This window comes from Vespa crabro, chromosome 17, assembly GCF_910589235.1.
Source record: "Vespa crabro chromosome 17, iyVesCrab1.2, whole genome shotgun sequence".
Classification (NCBI taxonomy): domain Eukaryota; kingdom Metazoa; phylum Arthropoda; class Insecta; order Hymenoptera; family Vespidae; genus Vespa; species Vespa crabro.
In genome coordinates this window covers 3,562,280-3,588,218 of record NC_060971.1, presented here as the reverse complement: position 1 = coordinate 3,588,218, position 25,939 = coordinate 3,562,280, and the positions used below count along the sequence as shown (strand labels likewise).

The following is a 25,939-nucleotide window of genomic DNA, read 5'->3' as shown; positions in this document are numbered from 1 at the left end:
AAATACTCGATCGACTTATTAGCAAAAGCAGAGCCGTATCGTCATGGGAATTGCCTTTAGAATTTACCAAGCGAAGTTATACGAAAATAGACATTTACTGACCTGGATCTCTCCATTCCTCGACTTCGTAATCGTTGGGACGTTGACGTAATTTCTTGTTACCGTTTCTACCTAGAGGACAATATACGAACGACGTTTTATCGATATGCTACATCGGTACGGGGTTATTGTGTAAGAATAAAGAGGATAAACTACTCTAAATAAGGAAAAGATAAGCGAGAGAGAGAGAGAGAGAGAGAGAGAGGGGGAGAGAGAGAGAGAGAGGAAACTTCGGCTTCTGCTATATTACAGCAACAGTTTCGCGTAATTAAGCGAATAATTAAGATCATTGTAACGAAGTAAAGTAACTTTGCATATACGATGGTAAGGAAATGCTCTTGTTCGAAGATAAAAGGATAAACAAAATACGAACTTTGATCGCGCGCGAATCCAGGTGTAATTAAGATCATCTTGAGGAAGTAAGTAAGGAAAAAAAAAAAAAAAAATAAGAAGAAAAGGTGCAATGAAGAGAGAAATAGAGAAAGAGAGAAAAAGAGAAAAAAGAGAGAGAGAGAGAGAGAGAGAGAATATAGAGTTGCCCCAACTACCGTCGTTTAATTAATCTCGAGCTTATACTTCTCACGTTACTCGAGAGAAATCGTTCAAGACGGTGAAAATGGCATAAGTAGAAAATAAAGTTTCGGCGTTGAAACAAAGCGTTAATTACCGTTTTTCTTCATTAATGATGTTACATAATACGGAGATTGCGTTGTTGAGGTGGTCGATGGAGCTGGGATTTCTGTAAATAAATAATATTACAAAAGATCAATCATAAAAATGATTCATTCATTCAAAAAAAAAAAAAAAAAAAACATAAAGATAATTACGTTTCATTGGTGTTCTTCTTCTTCTTCTTTTTTTTTTTTTTTGTATAATTCACGATGAAAGGGTATTGTAAATTACAAATAAAATAAAAAGTCTATATTCCTAGTGCCTTTTTTTTGTTCGCAATTGTTTGAAGAGCAAATTAATGGATCGTACGATCCTTCGTCGATTCACTTTGGAAACGTTCGAGTATATTCTTCGCTTTGTTAAAACGATGATACAAACATTTGTCGTATGACTTTAAAATCATTTCTGACTATAATCAGGTGTCGTTCGATGTCGTTAAGCTTGCTCGTTAAATGAATTTAATGAAAAAAAAAAAAAAAAAAAAAAAACAGACGATATTGGAAGAAATGGAAAAATATATATATATATATATATATATATATATATATATATATAATAAAAGAAAAGAAAAAAGTTGAGATAAAAATCAATATCTGTCTATACCTTACTCGAGATTTCAATATCAGAAATATTCGCCCGTTTTTTTCATAATTAAGAAATTTTCAACTAAAGTTCGCTTCTTACGTACACTTATTTTAATAATGAAAGTCTGTAAAACGTTCCTCTATAAATGATTACAAAAGGGCGGGAGAGGGGAGAGGGGCGGAGGGGGCTATTTTTCGAGAAACTTTTAATTCCAGTCAATTTATTCGTTAAAAAAAGAAAAAAAGAAAAAAGAAAAAAAGTAAAAAAAGCCTAGAAAAAAAAAAAGTATGTTCCGTACGGATAAATATATCCTTCGCAAATTTCATCGCCAATTACGACGGTTATGTTGGAAAGGATGCTTGACCTCACTCATCATCGATCGACATTCAATGTTCAGACCATCAATGTCTTATGCAGAGGACTATTGGAAATCAATTATTTTACCATTAGGACGCAGACTTCATAGTGTCGCCAAATAATTATCTATAATTACAAAGTAATGTTTAACCGATTACGTTCTTAGACTCGATCTGACTCAATCTGCCTCCTTTCATGATCTTCAATATCGACATATCAAAAGGAAAGTTACACCGGAAATCTTTTTCCTTCTTTGTTCCTTCTTTTTCTTTCCTTTTTTCCTTTTTTCTGTATTTTTCTTTTCTTTTCTTTTTTCTTTTTTTTTCTTTTCTAATCATAAAAGAAAAAAAAAAAGCAATCGAACGAGATATCATATCGACTCACCATCCAACTTGATAACACCATCAGTTGCTCCCAATGAATTCTGTGCCACACATTTGTACGAACCAAAGTCCTTTGGGCTAACATTTCGTATCTTCAGTAACATGTACTTCGTGTAGTCGTTATCGGAGAACACCGTCACGTACTTGTCACCTGAAACGCCATAATTTGCACGCTCGTTAACTCTAATTACATAGGTCGAGTACAGGTTAAAAGTCGACGCTTCGAAAACTTGAAAATCGTTAAAAACGAACGATCATGTTTCTACGAGTCCTATATCGAGTTTGAAAATATCAAAAACTATAAAAAGAAAGGTGCAAGCTTCGAGCCATCGTAAAAGATAAACGTGTGCAATAAAATCGAACATTACCGGAGACAATCATATCGCCGTTCTCCGTAGTCCAATAATTAATGGCAGTTGGGAAAGCTTCGATGTGACACTCGAGAGTAACGTCTTGTCCAATGTAGGCAGCTTCCAATTGATTTGGAATAGATAGCATTGGCGGAACTGAAAAAGAATAAAATAAACGATTGAATTAATCTTCTAATATTAGCGAATTATAATACAATCAAACTATTTAAGTATAAATATATTTTAATAATACAAAGATTTGAAATTTTATCAATTTTCTATCGACCACTTATTACGCGTCATTCATCGTATTATAAAGCAATGAAGTCATCTCTGTTATTATCGTTATTTATCGTTCGCATTTGATGGATTTTAAAGCGTATTCTCGCAAACGCTTTACGATCCACTAAAATCCTCCCTTTGTCGGTGTGAGAATTTGAAGCGAATGGTATGTTCGTCTCTTTTCCACCTAGAAGTTAAGATCCTTCTCTCTCTCTCTCCCTCTCTCTATAAGGGCAAAACACCGTCCTTAAGTTCTCCGATTATTACCGCTGTATCTACGATGGAAGGATGCAGCACGGCTTCTCTCTCTCTCTCTCTCTCTCTCTCTCTCTCTCTCTCTCTCTCTCAATCTATATAGACACTTCTGAATCGGTAATATCGTGTCACGACAGCCGCCTTTTACGAACCGACGTAAATCACGGTTTACTGCGAACGAAAGCACCCTCGGACGAAGCGGCGAAAGACTGCTCTTATAACCTCCTACTCTTTTCCTATCTCTCTCTCTCTCTCTCTCTCTCTCTCTCTCTCTCTCTCTCTCTCTCTCTCTCTCTATCTCTCTCTGTCTCTCTCTTTCTTGCATACTTTTCCAAGTTATCGGTTGAATCGAAAATTTCCCAGTTCTATTCTTACCTTCTTCTTTCGTACGTGTGAGATCGATCGATAGATCGATGTACGTATGTACATACTTGAATAGGACGTCCTTGAACGTCGTTCGGATTTACTTACGCCACCCGATTGCGCTTCCGAAGGAGTCGCTTAAATTATATTACTTTTGCCCTCGTAAAAATTTTGCCTCGGGACCTTTTCGTTGGTTTATGTTGCCTTCTCAAAGTTCGTATGAAAAAGGAAAAAGAAAAAAAAAAAAGAAGAAAAAAGAAAGAAACACAAAAAAAGAGAAAAATCAAAAAAGAAATAGGAAAAAACAAAATGGGAGAAAAGAAGAAAGAAAATGAAAAAAAAAACAAAAGGAAAAGAAAAGGGAACAAAAAATAAAAATGGGGGAAGAGCAAAATCGTCATGCGTAATTTAAGTGAGCATGGGTACGGGTATAGTGGTTTATCAAGGGATGAGGTGTACAGGGAGAGGGATGATAGAGGAGGGTTGGTTCGAAATGGCTGCATTGGGACGAGCGGACGTACATCGAGCATATCTAGGTCAAGTGGTCGCTCGTAAATCGGTGGCTAAATGAGACGTTGAAAGCCGACCTAATGCATCTTGCTGGACCGAGCTGTCTCTGCCGATGGACAAGCACTCTTTCACTGGACGAAGCTTTTGGAATTAGAAGTTAAGTCCTTCGATAATTTGCAACTTATAAACTTTGATAAATAACTATATCTCAGTAATTAGTTATATAATTATTAATCGTTATATATCTTTGAAAATTTTTCATTAATAAATATTACTTAATACGTTAAGTTGATGTTTTGCACTTTAAAATGATCTGTTTTTCTTTTTTGTTTTTTTTTTTGCAATTGTTTATGACCTTTTGCTGATAAGTTATAAAGCTTAGAAAGATTACGATTCGTAATTATGCATGTAGAAATATAATTCATGGAAAAGTGAATAATTTTTTTCAATAGGAGTAAATTTTTCATATATACTTTTTCATTTATCATTTTACTTTGATCGCAGATAAAGAAAGAAATATTATTGTGTATACGCGAATTTTAAATTTGTTCAAGGCATTTGTTGAAGATATAATATTTAAGAATATTACAATATATTTTATCAAAATAAATTATGTGATACTAATAACGTTATATCTCATATTAGTTCATTTATCAGCAATAAGAAAAATATATCAAGCAAATATTTCATTAGGAACTGTTATTGCTTTTTACTGTATACGACGAGTATGCGTAGAAATATCAATACATAAGTACGATTATTGTAATCGAAATGTAAACACAAATCTCAATCTGTGATTCTTCGGCATCCAATAAAAAAATTCTAGATTTTTCACTTTATTTATTGATTAAATATTAGTTATAAAAGATGATTGATTCGTTATATTCGATTTTTGTGAATTTTTTAGATTATATGCATCAGAAGTATATGACAGTTCGTTTTTTGCATAAAACGATATTGAATGAAAAAAAGATTTTTAAATCACTGTATCTTGCTGGGGATAAATCGAACTGTAAAAATCATTTGTTTAATTACAATTAATGTCAATTAAATAATATAAATGTTCAATGAAATGAATGTATTGTTTTTAAATCTTCTAATAATCCAAAAGATTAAATATCGTAATGGATAAAATGCTTGCCAATTTAATTTTTACAGAAAGTCATATCGAATCGAAACTTTTAGTGGACTTTTATTACACGAAATTTAATTTTAAATAAACATTTCATGTCAATCCATTCAACAATTCAGTACACTTTCATCCGATAGATTTTTGTTATTTTTTTTCCTTTCTTTTTCATTTTAATTTTTATGGACGACGTAACTAAGTGATCGATGAATACTAAAATAATGTAAAAAAAAAAAAAAAAAAAAGAAAAAAAAAATGAATTATTTGTTTAATAGAGCTTACAGTGCACGTTGAGAGTAACGCTTTTGCTGACCGATGGTGGTACTCCGTTCGATGCAATACAAAGATATTTTCCCATATGAAGGCGGCTGATCTTGACGATGTGTAAAACTTCGCCATCGATGACGTTTACTAAAACAGAAAAATAAAATGTGCCTATCAAACATTTGTCTGAAAGTTATGTTATTTTCGTAGGGGAAAAAAAAAAAAAAAAAAAAAACAAACACGCTTTGGAAATGTAAAGGATCGTTAAATTCACGTAACGATACGAATTCTCTGATATAATAATTTTCATCGTATTTTCTTGCTTAACCGCGAATGAATCCTTTCGTCCACGATCCGTAACATTCGTAATTTACGTGATAATGGCAAATATTTTCCAAACGGATCGATATTCAAGGTGTTTGCACAGATTCGCTGAACGAAGAGAACTGCAACGCGAAATAAATATCTATATGTGTTCATTGTAGCCGTATTACCAGATCGTGTACCAGAGACAATAACGTAAGAGAATAAAATAGATTCTTTTGTTAGATATAGAATTATTTGATAGTTTACATACCGAATTTCTACAATGTGAATTGAATGAAAAGTGATCTTTATCCTATATCAAAATAAAATTAATATTAAAATAATAGTAAAAGTTTGGTTTATTCTGCATTGATATGATAAAAAAGCTTACTAGAATGAACAGAGGCAAATACGTTCAGGATTTAAGCTCGAGAATATAATGGCAAATAGTTGTTCAATTAATAAAATGTACGTGTACGTATATTTGATATTAACAAAATGAATATCTTCGAAACTTTTATAAAATTTGTTTCGTTGGAAACATTTTTCTTAATTTTCTGTGACACTTTCTATGACATTTTATTAATATATTATAAACTTAAAAAGATTATGATTTATAATAATACATATGGATACAACAATAAAGGAATAATGATACTAGGTAAAAATAAAGTTATTATTATGTTTCTATCGCATAAAGGAAAAGTATCAATTTGTATACGCAATGTTTAAATGTATTAAAGATATTAATAAAAATAATATTAACGAATGTAATATTATGAATGAGAGAACTATATCTTGCTCTTAATTAAAATGACAATAAAAGCAACATTTCGAATGATATTACGAAGCGAAAAAATATAACTGATGTATACATTGTTTACTTTACCAATTACAAACAAAGAGAAATCTTAAAAAGAAAAAAAAAAAAAAAAAAGGAAAAAGAAAAAAGATATCGTCGTTCTTCGATGCACAATAAAATGTAAATTAAAAAATTAATTAAATTATTAATTAAATTGAAGGAAGAAAGCAAAAAAAAAAAAAAAAAAACGGAAAAAAAAGAAGAAAGAAAGAAAAGAAAAAAAGAAAAAATGAAAAATTTACAAAGGCCTGTAAAGCTTAATAAAAATGTCATCCTTTTTGTATTTTTGACCTGATTATAGTCGTATCTGTGCTTCGCTATTGTCAACGTTGTTGATTAAAAATACTCTTTTGTGTTTTCTATATGATTATCTTTCAAATGTTCCTTCGTGCATTGAAATCGGTCAAGAGTTGCAACTAGGAGAATTACTCGTGAAGAGGAAACCTCTTGGAAAAGCATTGGGTGGTGAGACCTCTTAAGGGTCATTTAGTCTCGTAAGGATTAACATTGGAGAGGTGAGAGGGGAGTTGGTTAGTATAAACGAGTCGTAGTATAAATTAGTGCTCATTCGCGTCGATGCGGGGTTAGTGCAGCTCGCGGGAACTCCAGCTCACTTTGCATAACATTTTCTACCTCTTCGTAGAACGGCTTAAGAATAAGCGGACAGCTTACGAAAGTAGAAAAAAGAATAAGTGGCTGAGTGGCTATTTGGGAATTAGTACGTGATGTATTTCACCGCATAAGCGTAACTCGGGACAATCGTATTTCATTCCCTGTTCTCTTTATCTTTCTCACTCTCTCTCTCTCTCTCTCTCTCTCTCTTTTCTTTTTTTTTCTTTTTTTACTTTCTTCTTTCTCCATTCCTTTCTAGCGTTATTACCGACAACAATTTTCAACATATCTCTTTCTAATATCACGAAAAAAAAAATCGACATATGTACGTTTAACTAATGGATCTATACAATGATTCATAAAAGAAGCTCGTAACGAATTATTACTCGAAGATATTTTTGTAAATAAAAACAAGAAAAAAAAAAAGAAAGAAAGAAAGAAAAAAGAGGATAAATATATTCCAATATTATTTTATATAACAGAGATTATTTTGATTTTCTAACAACTATAAAGAAATATTGATCAATTTGTCCGAATCATGTTTGAATCGTATTTACGTAGATTTACTATTAAAATAATATTATTCATCTGTATATCACGTATAGATAAAACATATACGTTCGCGATATTCAAATCTATATGAACGATATTTCGTTTTCTATCTCGAATGTATATTATAAAAAGAAGTTAAAATGGAAAAACAGATAGAAGCATAGCCTAAAGCATAGGACGTTGAGTAAACATCGAACGAGTTATCCATATACGTTCTTCATGATCTTTATACTAAACCGTTATAGTAAAGCGTTCTTTGACTCGACCTTTGTAAGGACTCCCCTTTGAATCTTCATCCTGATAATCCTCATCCTCTTTCTCTTTCGCTTTGTCTTTGTCATGAACAAACGAACGATGATCGATACAAGCGTGCGAATAATCGCATAAAGTTATGCGACGTGTCCAACGTGAATACGTTTTGACAAAAACACGTTTAAAATCCTCCCTTTGGTATTCGTGATGAAAAGAGAGAGAGAGAGAGAGAGAGAGGGAGAAGAAAAAGACAAAAATAAAAAAAAGAAGAAAAAGTAAAAGAGAAAGAAAGAAAAAGAAATGTAAGGGAATTAAAGGGGTGGAAAAAAAAATAAAGAAGCAATAAGAAAAGAAAAAAAAAAGGAAAAAAAAAAAAGAGAGAGAAACAAGAACAAATAAAAAGAGAAAGAAAAAGGCAAAAATGCGAGGCTAAGTTCGAAGATGCCTAAATGCATATATACGAAGGCGAATAACGCAAGGTGAAAGGAGAAGGAAACCAATCGCATTTTCCGATTGTGGAAAGCGCGAAATGCCGACGACGAGTGTCGACGTGTTCACGTCTTTATAAACGATGGTGACCAAGGGTAAAAAGGGTGAGACGAAGAAGGGTTCGCCAAGCGGACAACCAGCGAGGCGTACCAATGCACGACCAAATAAACTTTATCCTGTAGCACGGACTTGGAACGAAAAGAAGTTACTCCTTCTACTTTTTTCCTTTTTCTGTCTACGAATCGTTTCCTATTCTAACCCACCGATACCCCCTCCCCTCCTCGCCGTCGCTTCACCTTTCTTTTTTCCTTCTTTCCACATTTCTTCTTTTTCTTCTTCTTCTTCTTCTTTCTTTTCTTCTTCTTTTTCTTATCTTCCTTTCTCCTTTACACGTTCTCTATCTTTCTTTTTCTTTAAATCCCGATATCGCGAGTTACTCCAACGTTATATTTATGTCTCATGAACGATCGTATTAAGAATTGTCGAGGTTCTTTCATTTCCTTTTAAGTTCATCAACTGTTTTAACTTTTATTCTTCTTCTTCTTAAGATTGTTTTTTTTTTTTTTTTTCTTTTAAATACAGATGGACGATCTTTTTATTTTTGCATTGTTTCCAATGTTCCATTTGTTATGAAGGTGATCCATCTGGTTAATTGCTTACTTACTTACTTACTTACTTATTCATTCACTTAAAATCTATTTCTTATTTGTTATTATATATATATATATATATATATATATATATTTTTTTTTATTTTTATTATTCAAGATAATTCTATACTTTAGTTCGTACGAACTCTTAGAAAATACCTTTCGTCCATGGACCGATCCTGTATCTATATAATCGCGAAGAAAAGTGGAAGATAAGATCAATGAGCATCCCAAAAAAAAACCATTTATCTTCTGTAACATCCCTTTCTACCTTTTCACTCGATCATCCGTTTATTTGTTTCTTTATCTATTTTGCTCGAAATCGTTGGACCGTTTCATTCGCCATTTGTCGACTTTGTGCCAGTGAGGATCGTGTCCGGTCCGACCTAAATCTCTTGGACGTCTACAGGTGCAGGTAGTGTTCGTCTCCATTCGCGTTCATCCACCTTTCTTACCTTCTCATCCGTTTTCCTTCTCTTACTACAATCTTTTCGATCGATCCATCCCCGCTGTCTTTTCGTGATAGTTTCGTTAAATTCGATTAGTTTTCTCATCTCTCTCTCTCTCTCTCTCTCTCTCTCTCTCTCTCTCGTTTTCTTTCTTCCTTCCTTTTTCTTTTTTTCTTTCTTCCTTTTTTCCTTCCTTCCTTCTTACCTTTCTTTCTGTCTATCTATCTTTCTTTCGCGTTCCATCTCTTTGTCGTTCCTTTTTTCTTCATTTTTCTCGAGAGCAGGTAAAGCCGGACTACTAGATGGAAAGGATCATCGAGGGAATGGAGCGAAGCATAGTTCGAGTTAGCAGAGCTAAAAGAGTCGACACGCTTCCGACACCTTTCACGTAGCGACGAGTACGACACCGTCCTATCGTCCTGGGACTATCCAACGAAGAAAGAAAAAAGAGGAATAGAAAAAAAAAAGAAAGGAAAAAAAAGAGCTGAGGCTTAGGCCGTACATCTCGTACTTACTTGGGTTCTATCTTAGTCCTCGTCAACTCCCTAGAGCTTCGAAGCAACGCGATTGCTTGTCCGAAAGGACGTGCCTCGGCATCCTTCGATAAATCGTGTTACTCGAACTTGAACTTGGTTAAATCGCCTTTCTAATCCTTATAATCTAAGAGCATGATATATAATACGTCCCTTAAAATGATATCTTTGAAATAATTCTCTTCCTCAAGAGAAAATCATTGATAAATGTTATATTAAAAAATATAGATGAAAAATAAATCACAATGTGTGTACATTCTGTAAATACGTTTTTTTCTTTTTCTTTTTTTGTGATCAATTAGAGTATTATTATTAATGTAAACGCGTAAAGATACGAACACGTACGCTGATAAATAATCACAATGTTACATAGTATAATGATATAATTTAGATATATCATAGTATTGTGTAATATCGAGTTATCGATTTGTTTTTTATTTAATATATTTATATTATTTCCTTGAATATTCAATTATCGATCTCTCATTTTTAATAATGTAATTATTAACTTTTCGAAATTACTTTTGCGAGATTCAACATTAACGAAAATTATTTTCCAACTCAAGCCGATTAATTCATAGAACATGAAACAGCTAACCTTCCATTTCCGTGCATTTATAAAACGGCACTTAAAGCAAGTCGATAATGAAGCGCGTTTATAGTCCCGACCTAACGATTCCCTAAGGAAGTCGCATAATCGTTTGAGAACGCGCTTACCGTACTCGAAGAAAACCGCGAAACGACATTCTTCCACACCGAACAACGTTCCATGACATAAATATTTATCAGTATCGTTTGTATAAACGATACAGAACAGCTCGGTTAACTCGGAGATACGGAAAATTCGAGTTTCACGAGATTTTTCTCTATAAGCACAATGATCTTTTGGATTTTGCCTTTAGTTTTCGAAAGAAATAAAAATTTCAATTGAAGTAGAAATTAAATCCAATTTTTATCCGATATTCTTAATAAATCCTTGAAAAATCTAGAAACGTATAGCCAAGAATCTCACCTTTCCTCGTTATATATCTCGTAAGTAAGCTTTCCGTTATAGCTTTCTTCGTAGATAATTCACAACTTTTCTCATAGCAAGTAATTAAGAGAGTAATTAGCATCGATCGAGATGAAAGTCGACTAGTCTATGAATGGACAAGGTCTGACGTTACGTTTCAGAATTAAGGAGAACGTCCATTATTTATAGGAGAATCTCTTTCGTTCGCTCGAACGTTTCTTGATGAGCTCGATCGAAGTGCCACGCCTTGCGTTCTCCAAGAGCCTTCTCGATTAGGTACGTTCGCTCGATTATGTCTAACGTCGAATGTTCCAATTCGAAAGGTTTCTAGGTCGATCGAAATGACGAACGACTAACGTGAGTATATTATATCCCCGATAGTATTAAATCTTAATCTCGTTTTCTATTAACCTCTATTTCCTTTATTATCAATGTACTTTAGATTACTCGTTCGTTTTTAGTTAGTTACTTGTTCCCATTGAATTTTAATTATTTCATCAAATAATCGTATTAATTAAAGTTTCAATAAATATCATAGTCATTTCAAATTTTCATTAGATAACCTCGATAGGCGTCTTCACATTAATGAGAACGTTATCAATTCGATTGATTTTTATCTTAACGTTAATATCTGTTTTAGATTATATCCATCGACACTTTCAACTTTCGTTCGTTCACTAAGATTGGATTAACAGACGTTCGGTATTGTTCTCTCGTTGCAATCCTCTTTCTGACTTTCGATCCGGCTTAAAAGTGAACTTCGTAGGATGCTCGATTAAATCTTAATCTCGATAAACACAGTCTGCCCTCTTAATTGTTCGATCATTTTCTCTCTCGGTTCGGTATCTCTGCCACGATATCTTCGAGTTTTCAATTGCCCAATGAAGCGTCCTAACCCCAAGGATTCGTTCATTTATTGGAAACTTATCACGTGATCTAAACGAGCAATTTCTGCGTCCTTGCTCATCCTCTTCGCGAATGGTTTGGAAACGGTGACGATGACGATGACGATTGCAACCAATAGTACACGTTTCGGTATTATACGTCGTCCTTGTTAAAATAGAACCCAGTGTCAGTTCCTAATTCCTGATCCGTAATGGTTTAATTTACACCGAACGCATCCGTCCAACCACGAACGTCATTCTCCATTTGAGTGTAGTTACGTGCGTACAGCGGAAGCCTCGTTGTTATCGAGTGGAGGTTATTGCTCTATACGCCTCCCTACCCCTCCGCACGATGTCCAACTTACCAAGAGCGCCGAAAATCATCGAACGATAGCCATGGCCAGTGGTACGTATCATCAATGAAGATCATGCTTAATTAATCGTGATCGAGAACTCACCGATCTTGCCATCGTAGTTTATGCTCTTGCCATCGGCCCGTCGCCACATGACGTAAGGGGCAGGATAACCTTTCGCTTTACAGGTCAACGTCACATTTGTTGCTTCCCTTACAACCATGTCCGTACTGGTATCCTTGTCAATGATCGATGGTGGTACTACAAAATAAATACTTTTATTATTCGAACGTTTGGATCATAGTAGAAACCTATGATAAATTAATATTAGATTTAAGGACATCGATTTTCCTTTTTTTCTTTTCTTTTTTTTTTGTTTTGTTTTTTTGTTTTTTTTGTTTTTTTTTTTTTTTCTTAACCGAAATCCATCATATCGACATTAGTTCAGGACGTTGCATCAATCAAACTCAATGTAAAAAATTAATATCCGACTATTCTTTTACTTTGAGCATATAAAATTATTTAGATATTCGTTCAAATTGACAGATTCCGTAAATCAAATATTAAATATGTTAGATACATGCACGAGATAAAAACGGAAATTAAAAAGGCAGGAGGAAGGGAATATTTATGTAAGAAAATTCATTCGCATTGAGTGACGTCATGCTATCATAAAATCGATCTTACCGACAACTTGTACATAACCCTGCCTATATCTCATAGGGTCTGTGTTCACTTGACACATGTACCATCCACGATCGCTCTCCTGCGTTTTCTTTATATGAAGATACCACGAGCGATGGTCGTTGTACGATAGAGAGATCCGTGGGTTCTGGGTAATCACATTTTGGTGGATCGACAATATCGTTTGAGTATCGACCCGTACCCAAGCCACCTGAAAACACGTTATAGCGCAAAGACTCGTTCGTGAATACAGTCTATAGAAAATAGCTTGACTTTATTCGTGAATAAATTTCTATTTCTCGTGTTTATAAAATAGAAAGGGGAGAAAAAACGGAAGATAGAGAAAGATAAAGAAAAAGAGAAAGAGAGAGAAACAGCAAGACGAAGAAATGTTTGCGTATTCACTGGTAATAAAAAAAAATTTGCTACAATAAAATTAAATCGAAAGGAGAGAACGTCGATTGTAATTTTCCTATTAGACAAACGAGGAAACATTCTTAGTTTGAAAAAGAAAGACAAAGACGAAGAGAGAGAGAGAGAGAGAGAGAGAGAGAGAGAGTGAGAGAGAAAGAAGAAATGATAAACCGGTGCAATGGAAATACTTTTTCGTAAAATTGATCGAAAAGAATGTCCATTTTAAAAATGTTTTCCATTTCGAAAACATTGCTAGCTCACGTTAGATGCAACAACTTTATGAAGTTATCGTTAGTAAAGTACAAGATAATGTCACGAATCGAACGATAAATGTTTTAATACGTGAAAAAGCGTTTTTAGATCGATCAGTTCGCAGCTCGTGAAGTGTCGCAATGAAGAATCGTAGGAAAAAACATCATCGGGATTACATAGACTGGCAATCTAAAAGGTGCATTTATCTCGAATCGATATAGAAAGATGATTCAACGTTCACTCTTTTACTTTCTTTAACGCATCTTCGGTACGATAAAAACAGAATGAGGTCTATGTTTTGCTATGAGATAATATATAAGGGTTTCTTTCCAAAGAAGTTTTATATTCATATTTTATAAAAGTGAAAATGGGTCTGCTGTGTTCTTGAATATATAACTTTGTTTTTAATATTGAGAGCAAAAAACGTGACTTGAAAGTCGCGCACACGACTAAGGAATTTTAATAATTTATACGTTCTACCCCTAATTGCATTTTATAAACATATTATTTATTTAAATTAATATTTTATTATATATAAGAGAAGTGAAATTTTCATTCGCTTGGTGTTTCAAGAATTTAAAACATTACGAGAATGAGTTTTTCGCAGAAAAAAAAAGAGAAAAAAAAAGAGAAAAAACAAAAAGGCACGAGAAGATAATTATTGCATTTTCTTTTCTTGTCTTTTCTTTTTTCTCTCCTTTCTTTTTCTCTTATGCCAGTGAAATTATAAAAAAAAAAAAAAAAAAAAAAAGAGATCTCATCTAGGGAAAAAGGATAGTTTGTTTCTTCTTTTTTTTTCTTTTTTCTTTTATTTTAGCATACGTTCGAGTTACCTTATGTTATTCTATACCTTAATAATAATTTACAACAACTACGTAACTATAAACGTCAAGTTTAGTCACTCGAAACGTAGTACGAGCGGCGATGTCATCCACGTTATCCTCGAATATCGTTGACGAGAAAGTAGAGGAAAATGAATCCCGCGGCTCGATGCTTTTATCGAAACGATTCGGGGATCGCATTTCCGAAGCGCTTTCGTCCGGCAAACGATTTGCAAAATCGTTCGACCGTCCAATCGGATCAGCCGGCTTTTCTCGATTGGTAGTAAAGTAATGACGCGATAAGAAATTAATGTTACGAATAAAACGATTTTTTTCTATCACATCAAAAAGACGTAACTTTTCGACTAAATGAATACGAATTTATTCGTTGAAAGCAAAACAAAAAAAAATATATATATATATACATATATATTAATTTAACTCATAAATCTTTTCTAAGACTCTCTATGTGATGAATGCTATCAATTTATTCTATTGTTGTCAGATCTCAATTAACTGAAGGAAAATGAAGCAATTATGCAAACGCCTTGTCGGAGATGAAGGAAATAACGGCATCCAATTCGCAGTACGCGAACCGTAGCCATGGAAATATTTTCATTAATATCTTCCATTGTTCTCGAGCGTCCCTTTCTCACTTGTCTCCCCTATCGGAGCTATGGTTAAGGATAATTCGATAATTATTCTATCTTAGTCATACAAATATCTAGCATATTCCTAATCGTTAAATCTTCAATATCAATTTTAATTTATATATATATATATATATATTTTTTTTTAATTTATATTACATTGAAATAATTACTTTCTATACAAAGAAGATGAGAAACATGAGACTTACTTTATAAGTTTGAAGATTATCCACGATGCATGCCAAGAGTGCATCGCGTCCCACGCTGACGGTCACATTTTGTATTTCCTCCGCGAACCTTGGAAATCTTGGATCTGAAAAGAAAAGAAAAGAAAAAAAAAAAATAAAAAAAAAATAAAAAAAAAAAACAAAAAAAAAAAAAGAAAGAAAGAAACATCGTTGTTACTTCGTAATGAAGGAGACATTTCCCCATCTCTCTCCGTTGTCGTTTATTTCTATATCTTTTTTTTTTTTTTTTTTTTTTCTTTCTATTTGTATAGAGAAGAAGAGACGATGAGAGAATTATTCGTTATCGTTATATCGAAGATTTAAGATTTTCTCTCGTGAAAGATACTTTCGAATCATTATGTGCCGTAAGGCATAATGAGTTTCGAAAAGTTGAACCACGAAGCATCCTTAGGGACTTTTAGATTCTCTAATGTCTTTATTACGCATCAAGCATCTTGAATTATTTATAGGCATGAAGAAAAAGCCGAGGAGAAAAAGGAAAGAACATGGAAGTAAGAAAAGAAATTCGTCGGATAAGATGGCCGACTGTAGGAGAGGGAGAAAAAAGGACTTGAAAGAAGAACAGGTACAACGAGCTTTGTGAAAAGCTTTGGTTACTTTTATTTCTTTTTTAAGAGAACGACCAGTACCACGGTAAGAGAGTTACGTTAATTAAGTCCTCCGTGCTTTATTATATAAACAGTTCAGCTTGTTAATTGCCGTTTCTATGTCCGCATATTCTATTCTCGAGATTGTACCGGTAACGTGTAATGAAGAGTTCCTTTTTGACAAACGACCGATCGAAATATGAACGCTATTGGAAAGAAAAGGAAAGGAAAATATTTCTTTAAATGTATCATTTTTTGTTATAACTTTGACGAACTAAGAAAAAAATTAAAAGAAATAAATTCAAATGTCGACAAATATATAATAAATAATTTATATTAATGTATATAGATTTGATTTTGATTCTCGAATCGATGTTAAAAACAATATGTCGTTTAAAGATATATCTCCGTTCAATTATCGATATTAACGACATTTTTACAATCATTTCAATGAAATTCTATTATTTTAATTAATTAATTTAATCCACAAGAAAAATATTTATATTTTGCAATAGGAACGACAGATGACGTGCACTGGGTATTACATATGACTCATAAAGATTTCGAAGATAACGCTTTCCAGTATAGTGATCACGTTGGATTATAACGTAGTCGTAATTAATCAACTAAAAGCCGTTTCAAATTGAAATTTCCAAATGCAAGATCTCCAGGCTCTCTTTTAATATAAATTACAATGAAATCATATACGTATTTACGTACGAACATTAAATTTACTCGTAACAAATATCCTTCTCTCAAGTATAACGAAATAAATTCATCTATAATAGCTCATAGGGAAAATAAATGAAGCGAATGAATTGTGTTCATCAAAATCGAATGTTATTGGTATGATCCTTCCTTCTCATCCTCATCGAAACCCGTCAACCAGTAAACAGAACGAACTGGCCACGAATTTTATGCACCTGTCTGCGTTATATTAAATAAACATCCTGGAGAATTCTGAATGAATAATTAATTTTCCGTACGCTCGGTTCTATCTACGCACAATGCATTAATGATAATGAGAGATAGACCGTTGGAGCCCGTCGGAATTCATAAGCACGTCGCTCGAAAGTCGTTATCAAACTGATTAACAAGCTTTGATTAAAGCGAAGCCGCGTGCTGTTGCTCACAGGTCTGTTGCTTACGTATAACGTGTCACTAACGTGACTCCAGTATTCTCAGTATTTTGGATAACGAGTATAATACAACGATATACCCAAAGCTTTAATTCTACGTCATCGTTTAAACATGAACGCGATAGTCGTTCCTTGATGAATACAAATTCAGTTTCATGTAATACAAGTGCTACCATTTTCTTTAACTATAGATCTAAGATACCTATGATCCTACCATGTTTGCATCGAGATATCTCTTCTATGAAGAACTTTGGATTCTACTATACTGACTCTTGTAAAGCGATTGTTCTTAATAGTGCTGACTTAACAGATATGACTTCTTTGAAGAAGAATAGTTAATATAGTTAAACTCTTGTAACATTGTTATGTATAATTTTATTCAGAGATAAACTCTACGTTTAAACATCGTACGATGATGATATTGTCGTCCTGTTTGCTAATATTCAAAAAGAATATTACACCGCTTTCATTTACGAAGATTACATACGTTCGACTTGTAACATTGCTCTCGTTGTTTTTATCTGACAATGGTTATGCTCAAAAATTCATTGCCCTACATGAAAGTATCTCTTTCGTGTATCACCAAAATATCTATAAAAGGCTATGAATTTTTCTTTACTCTACTTCAGAATAATAAGAATCTTGAGATTTGTTTGAACCGAAAGATATAGTAATAGAAATCTAAAAATATTTATTATATCCTCTGACATTCTAATGAAAGACGACGACTTCTTTTTTGTTACATGTTACGAGGATATAATAATAGAAGGATTTTTTTCCCACTTTTAAGGATATATATATAGACGTAGATTATAATGGATGACGATGTATTTGTCTACGCTTTGAAAGGAAATACGAAAAAAAAAAGAAAAAAAATAAAAAAAAAAACAAGAAATACTGAGCTAATACGAAGTACGAATAAAACATGAGCAGCTGTATATATAAAATATGACCAGGGAAGTGATACGAATAGAAATTGAACTATTCTCGCTAATAATGAATGAAAATTCCATTGAAGATTCTTTCATACGTTTATATATAAAAGTTGATATTTACATTAATAAAAACAATAAATATAATATGAAAATATTACAGAAAAATTTCTATCATTTATACTCATACCATATTTTGCAGTTAGAGTATAAATATATAAAATACACGAAGTGAAGTAATCAACTGCAATGAATTAAGATATATATCGTATTTATATCGTATCTAGGTTAGAGGTCGGCCATAAAAAGACTAATAAATTTAAGTTTTCTAAATTGACGATTTTTTCTTGATATGAATTATTCGTTAATTAATCTATTTTATTATTTATGATATAGATATATCGTGGCTTAGATTTTTGTTAAAAAAATCGACGAAAAAAAAAAAGGAATAAGAAAAAGAAATATACATTAAAGAATTTAGAATCACTCCTAACAATTTTTACCTTTTCTCCTTTTTGCGAACAGACACGTAGTACCTCTTTGAAAGATCCAAAACGAATACTTCTATATAATTCACTATTATGTGAATTCGAATTAATCATATTTAAACCATCGTATACATTATTATTATTATTATTATTATTATCGTTTAATATCTCATCTAATTGATACGATAATCGATATAGAACCCTTATCTAAAATTATCCATTATTTTCCATTTTCCATTTATTATACAAAACAACGTTTAATTTTCTTCGACGATTGTATCCAAATAAATCAAAACTAAGATTATATAAAGTCGAGCGATTATACCGATATTAATTAAACTATTCGAATCTTAATTATGCTATAATGGGTTTGCTAAAGGGAACAACACCGTGGCCGTTTATATTTTTTTCTTTATGGAAGACAAGGACGCTTCCAGAGAGTATTTCATTAAGTCAAGAAGCTTAAGGAAGAAAGGAGTGACGCTATTTAAAAGTTTTGTGAAACTGTAAATATCTGCGCTTCGTTCGTTAAGGACGGTTATATTAAAGTCTCTCTCTCTCTCTCTCTCTCTCTCTCTCTCTCTCTCTCGCTCTCTCTGCCTATCTCTTTCTCTCTATCTCTATCTCTTTTCCTTTCTTTTCTTGAGAAAGAGAAAGAGAGACAAACAGAGAAAAAGAGAGAGAGAGAGAGAGAGAGAGAGAGAAAATATTACAAATTCGTACGAATTTTGGGGCAAAACTCGAGTAAATTTTCGACTTTCTTGGAAAGTAAGCATATATCCGTACGCTCTAGAGAATTGTAAAACGCGTTAATACATCGAACTGAATGAGAGGAGATTCGCGAAACTGCATTGAAGCGTACAAGAAGTTAACGGTTCAATGGTTAAACCTGCCGTTTTCACCTGCCATTTCGATTGTACGTACGTGCGAGATAACATTCGAGATAGTTTTACTATAGCATTTCGTCTAACTGTCGAAAGAAGTTTTCCATCGACCTTAGAGAAAGCTTGACTAATACCGGAAACGTTCAAGACCTCACGTATGGTGTCGTTCATGTATCACTGCCGCCTGCGGTCAAATATTCTTCTGATAAAAAATACCAAACTTTCGATGACCCGATGAAATGTAGAGATAGATAGAATGAAAAAAGGGAGGAAGAGGAGGGTAAAGAGAAATGAGAGAAAAAGAGAGAGAAAGAGAGAGAGAGAGAGAGAGAGAGAGGAAAAGAGAAAGGAATATGTTTGATGTTTGCTCAAAGCTCCATCGGGATTTCACCGATTTTGTTCGCAAATGGATAACGGAACTCGTTTCAATGCGGGTAACCATTTGACATCGTGGCTTTTATGTCAGTTAGAAACTACGAACTGAACGTGTTCGTTTCATTCATTTCCTCTCTCTCTCTCTCTCTCTCTCTCTCTCTCTCTCTCTCTATTTCTCTCTTTATCTATCTCATTTTTTATCCTTCGCCAGAATGATATTAATATTTTTCTACATTGAAGAATATATTGGATGGTCACTAAAAAGGATGTCAATTTAACGAGAACAATGTAAGATATATACATATATACATATACATACATATATATATATATATTTATATATATATATATATATATATACATGTATGTATGTATGTATGTATATATTTATCATGGCATTTGATGCCTTACTTACAAAGCCATCGTAAATGAATAAAATCCTTAAGGGTTTATCTCAAACGAAGTTAAAGTTTATTGGTTTAGCCGCAGTAAACGGAAAAGAAGTTGCACGAACGTGCTCAATAATCCGTACCACGAGATTATCCGAGAGCCAGCAAAGCGTTTCTTTCGACCTTGCCTTCGAGCTCCTGATTCGTACGCGTGCACTCTTTTTCTTAGAAATCACAATGGAATTTTAAAAAGTCAAGTAGCTACGAAGTTACATTACCTGGATATAAGTATATATATATATATATATATATATGCCTACAAATTTATTAAATTCGTGAATTTTCTTCTTCTTTTTTTCTCTTTTTCTTCTTCTTTGTTTTTTTTCTTTTTTTTTTTTTTTTATTTCTTTTTGTTTCTTCCCCGGGATTTTATCGATCTCGCTTGAATTCTTTGGCCAACGATTTGGCGGATGGGTTTTCATTAAGATAAAAATAAAATAGTCGAATGAAGAACGAAGAAAGGCATGATCGACGAATGAAGAAGAAAAAAGAAAAAATGGGAAAAGAGGAAGGGGAAAAGAAAAAGAAAGCGAGGGAGTGGCGGGGGGGGGGTTGGGAGGTGGAAGGTCGTGGTGAAAAGGATAAAAAAGAATAAAAAAGAATTTTGCATACCATCTAGTGAACGTTGGTGATTTCTGAAAGAAAACGACGCTCACGAAGAAATTAAGAAAAGAAGCAGAGGAGGAAGGAGCAAAAGTAGAAGTAGAAGAACTAGAAGAAGAAGTGAAAAAGAAAAAGAAGAAGAAGAAGCCTTGGCGATCGACGGTTCTGTCTTCGACGAAAGTTTGAAACTTCGGTGCGAAATTAAGGTGGTACAAAAAAAAAGAAAAAAAAGAAAAAAGAGAAAAGAAAAGAAAAGGGGGAAAAAAAAGAAATGAGCATCATTACCGCATGGCAACGTACGAAGAAAACTTAAAGGTAGGCGGTCTGAAAGGGAAAAATCGAGAACAAGATAAGGAAGAACGGAGGATAGAAAATAAAAACGTAGAATGAAGAAGACAGGAAGATAGGTTGTAATTATAACTACTTACGCGCTAGCGACTAATTCAATTTTCTCCGTCTGGTAGTCGATTTCGAAAGCAAAATATTCGAAATGGCATGCAAAAACCACATTGTAATATTAGGAATACTTGGAACGTGTCGTTGGATAATATCTATTCTCGTCGCAACAATCGTCTGATTAATGAAAAAAGGAAAAAAAAAAAAAAAGAAAAAAAAAACGAGAAATTAAGAAAAACAGACGCGAGAAGAAAGAAAAGAAACAGAAGAAGAATAGAGAGAGAGGGAGAGAGAATGAAACGAATAAGAGAATGATGATGATTTTGTGAATTTCTTATTGACAGAAAAAAAAAAAAGAAAAAAACAAAATTAAACAAAAAAGAAAAAAAAAATCACAATTCGTCTTAGTCCCCTTAGAAATAAGCAAGCTCCTCATTGGTTGAATTTGAAAGGGGATATCGAGCATGAGGTAACATTGGTACATATATGTGGATTTATAAAGAGAAGATTTGGAACCCGATGTACTCGGTTAGAAGAGGATGAGTTAGAAATGGTCTTCTCGAATGCGACACGCATGTACTTGGCACACCGATACAGTGCTAGTTACTTAGCGTTTACTAACTATTCACCGCCCGTTCGTCTATCCTACCAATCGTTCCCACGAATTTCCCAGTGCATTGTTCGGCCGTATTCATGAAACAAGACCCTGTCGAAATTCGAGTACCTGCGATAACCGAGAAGACTACCCTTCCCCCTCCCACCCCCCTACTCCCTGCCCACCATCCCTCTTTTCACCCAAGCCTCTTCCTACAGCTCTCCTTGTTTCTATCGCAACAGTACACATATCTACGTATCGTACATACTTACACGTATTCACTAGCTGGCTACACTTCTCTACAGTCAATGGCACTTCGAAACGCGTTACGTGCACATGTCCGTGACTTTCACCGCTTCACCAATTTACGTCCAATGGCTACGAGCTCGATAGGAGCCCGTTAAACACAAGTTTCCGAAACGGTTTTCCTACCCCCCACTCCCCCCCCCCCTCCCTTGGCCGCCCCCAGATACTTTGATAAGGATATACTATTTTATAACTTTCGATATATGTATCTATATTGGTTTTCTCATGCTTTTCTTTTTACCCTTTCTATCTCATTTCATTGAATTATGAGCGAATGATCGTAAATAGAAAAAGAAAGAAAGAGAGAAAGAAAGAAAAAAAAAAAAAAAAAGAAAAAGAAAAGAGAAAAGAAATTATTCATCGATTATTTATTTATTTTTATCTTTTTTTTTTTTCTTTCTTTCTCTTTCTTTTTGCCATTATATTAAGAATAACTATTTTATTCTACACTAACTCGGTTTTATCGTTGTAAAATTTTCATTAATATTCATGAGAATGTGCGTGCAATTTTCGTTGCGATCCTGTCTCCTGTATTAAGATCCAAGCATGGATTTTTTTTTTGTTTTCGAATACATCATATAATACACTAATGTAACTATATTACCGATAGGATTTTTTTTTTATTTTTTTTTTTTTTATAATACTGTATTATATCATAATTAATCTTTTTTTTCCTTTTTTTCCCTAATTAATTGTAAAATTTGTATTTTTATAGAAATACATCCTTTCGATCATGAATATTCTCTTATTTCATGTTGATCTAGATTTTATACAAATGGATTACTATATAAGCGTATTACCTGAAACGTGCAGTTACGATTCTGATAACTTCACGACGGATATAGCGAATCCCACGAAATAATACCGTCACTCTTGTCTTATCTAAATGTAAACTGCGTTACCGTGACGCACCGTTAACACGGTCGATCCGGGTGATTAGGTCGCAAACGAACCGTAAACATTATATTATTCATCGTTCATTCGTCCTTGACAGAGTTTAATTAACTTACTTTGTTACTTCGCTCGATTGGCAGCAATAATATATAAGACGCTTTAAATGCGTTCGAAAATAAAAATGTTCATTTATTTTTTGTAAGGAAAAGAGAAAGCAAAAGACGGAAAAAAATCTAATATAAATATATGATATATAATTCAATGTAAGAATAAGTAATTTTCCTTCATAAAAAGAAAAAAAAAGAAAAAAAAAAACAAAAAAGAAAAACAAAAAAAAATTATTTATTTAGCGAACGGATCAAATATCGTTCGATAATATTACATTAAAACGATTCAACCAAATACTATCTCATGGAATAGATATGCTAAGTTGAAAGGAGATGCGATCTCGCATATCCCCCATCACCACCACCACCCCTCGATAACTGGTATTATCATAAAGACATCGGCAAGCGTAGAAAAGCGTGTGTTGGCTTTAGGAAACGAATATACGAAGAAATTTTTCCTTTCTTTTTTAAGAGAAGGTTCCGCTATCATAGGATTTTTCCGACGACCAATGTCACATGATTAATCCCACGAACTAGGGAGAAGGATTGAGGGAAGAGCGTATCAGTAAGAGTAAGAATGAAACGGCGTCTTCGAAGGAGAAAAGAAAAAAGAGAGAGAGAGAGAGAGAGAGAGAGAGAGAAAAGAAAGGAAAAATAAAAAGTAGAGAGACAGAGAGAAAGAGAAAGAGAGAGAGAAGGAAATACTCTCGTGTAAGTATCAAGAAAATAGGGGAAAGTAAGAACTAACGTGATGTGGGGTGGTCGAGGTAGGGATATAGGGGATGGAAAGGAGGGAGAGGAATAAAAGTAGATAAGGAAGGAACAAGAAAGCTTACTATCCCGCGAAATGTCGGTCTTCGAAAGAGAACTAAAGGGAGGAAGAAAGTGTCATAGAGGGAAAAGAGGGAGGGAGGTGAGTATAGCTCGTATTGTGTCGTAACGAATGAATCACGCGACAACTTCGGTACGTCGGAACGCAATCATGGCTAGTAGTAGCGCCTTAAAGGTGGTGCTTTGCCATTTCCACCAGCATCGAAGAGCTTTGGAATCACGGAGGCGGCCGTTATTGATCGACGAAGCGGGCAAATAAAGGGGCTGAAGGGAAAGGAAAGGAAAGGAAAGGAAAGAGAAGGGAAGGGAAGGGAAGGGAAGGAAAGGAAGCGGAGGAGAAGGAGGAGGAAGAAGAAGGGATGGAGGAGGAGAAGGGCCACTTAGAGAATCATTGCAAGCCGAAACTCTCTCTCTCTTTCTCTCTCTCTCTCTCTCTCTCTCTCTCTGTCTTTCTCTCGATATCCCTTTCCATCTCCTTTCGTACGTTTGCAAGCAGTCTTTGGTACTATAGATCTCTTGAAGCGTAAAAACCAACTCGAAATTGCGACAAATTAGAAACAGGAAACCAAGAGGAAGAAGTGTGGAAATTATCTTTTAATTCTTTTTCTCTTTTTTTTTTTTTTTTCTTCGTACGTAATCTATATAAATTTTCTTTCGAGTTTTTTTTTTCTTTGTTTCCTTTTTTTCCCCTTCTTCTTCATGAAAATTGATGGATCTATGCCATTAATGTAGGTGAACTTAATCGGATCGACATCTGGAAAGAAAGAGAGAGAGAGAGAAGAGAGAGGAGAGAGAGAGAGAGAGAGAGAGAAGAATTATAAAAATTCAATTTAATTTCATTTTCTTGACATTAAGTGCGATTAAGTATAACTTAATTATGAGTATCTACCGTAACGAATCAGCAGGCAGATTATGGACGAAATGCGATTAAAGCGGTCTCCGCAGGCGCTTCGTGCACTGACCTCGTAAATGTCATCGTAAATCTGATCGTTAAACTTCAAGTTATAGGAGTGCGAAAGGTCTAAAAAGTCGTAATCCAAATAGCTGTGAGTGCGCGTGGTCTCGTCCATCGTTCGTACAGTCTAATGGATGCTAACAAATCGATGAGAGTTTTGATGATGGCACGATAAAACAAACGGCGTGGTATATGTATATGTGTGTGTGTGTGTGTGTGTATGTGTGTATTCCACGTTTATAGATACATATTTTTAGATCATGAAATTTTGATATGAAAAATTCTATGTTCGAACTTTTATTGTTCCTATAATATATGATTTTTGTAGAAATTTTAAAGAAAATAAATATTACAATAAAAAGTACCACACTTGGATTCCCATTGACACAAGTAATAAATAATTTTTATTGAAACTTTGGAGAAAAATATATTACACCGTTAATTAAATAAATGTTGAAGCAAAAATAATAGGGAAAATTGTATTATCATAATTTTTCTAATGAAATTTAATGAGAGGAAATTCAATCTTTTCGCGTATGCACTTACTTCATTAAACATTGTTATTTTATAATTCTGCTGCCGCATGCATATTCGAGAATTTAAATAAATAAAAATCTACGATGGTCGTCGCGGAGGAAATAAAAAAAAAAAAACAAAAAAAAGAAAAAAAAAAGGAAGAAAAAAGAATACAAAGAAATGCACTGGTTCGAACATAAAATGAACAAACGGAGGCGAGGAAAAGCTCGACACGAAATGGTCCGTTTCACGACTTTTCCAAACTGACTTTAGATACACGAGTGTTATTAACGTTACCCGCGGAAACATCCTCCCTCATCCTCTCATGGCCTGGTTATTTATTTCGGCTTTTAACAACAACGATAACAACGGTTGAAACAAAACCTACCGGCAGTAAGCGTGACGCGCAACCGCGCGAATCTGATTTGCTGACATCGAGTGTGTGTTAGAGGGTGTGTATGAGTGAAAAAGAGAGAGAGAGAGAGAGAGAGAGAGAGAGAGAGAGAGAAAGAGAAGGGGGAGGGGATAGAGAGATAGAGCTTTTTCGATACCCGAACGATACCCGAGAGATATCCTGAAGCTTTCGATAGCGATTTTTGGGAGATTCGAT

The 25,939-nt window shown here is 33.8% G+C and overlaps 1 protein-coding gene across 2 annotated transcripts in view; it reads right to left on the bottom strand.

Moving 5' to 3' along the window:
- The window catches only part of LOC124430051 (lachesin), a 138,332-nt gene that overhangs the window by 4,911 nt on the left and 107,482 nt on the right, over positions 1-25,939 (bottom strand). For both annotated transcript variants that reach the window (XM_046976070.1, XM_046976071.1), the window contains exons 3-10: positions 15,234-15,337; positions 12,891-13,098; positions 12,309-12,464; positions 5,268-5,396; positions 2,465-2,602; positions 2,098-2,247; positions 767-838; positions 103-171 (exon numbers count right to left, since the gene is read on the bottom strand). In XM_046976070.1, coding sequence (XP_046832026.1) covers positions 103-171; positions 767-838; positions 2,098-2,247; positions 2,465-2,602; positions 5,268-5,396; positions 12,309-12,464; positions 12,891-13,098; positions 15,234-15,337 — 1,026 coding nt within the window. The remainder of the gene's footprint in view (positions 1-102; positions 172-766; positions 839-2,097; positions 2,248-2,464; positions 2,603-5,267; positions 5,397-12,308; positions 12,465-12,890; positions 13,099-15,233; positions 15,338-25,939) is intronic.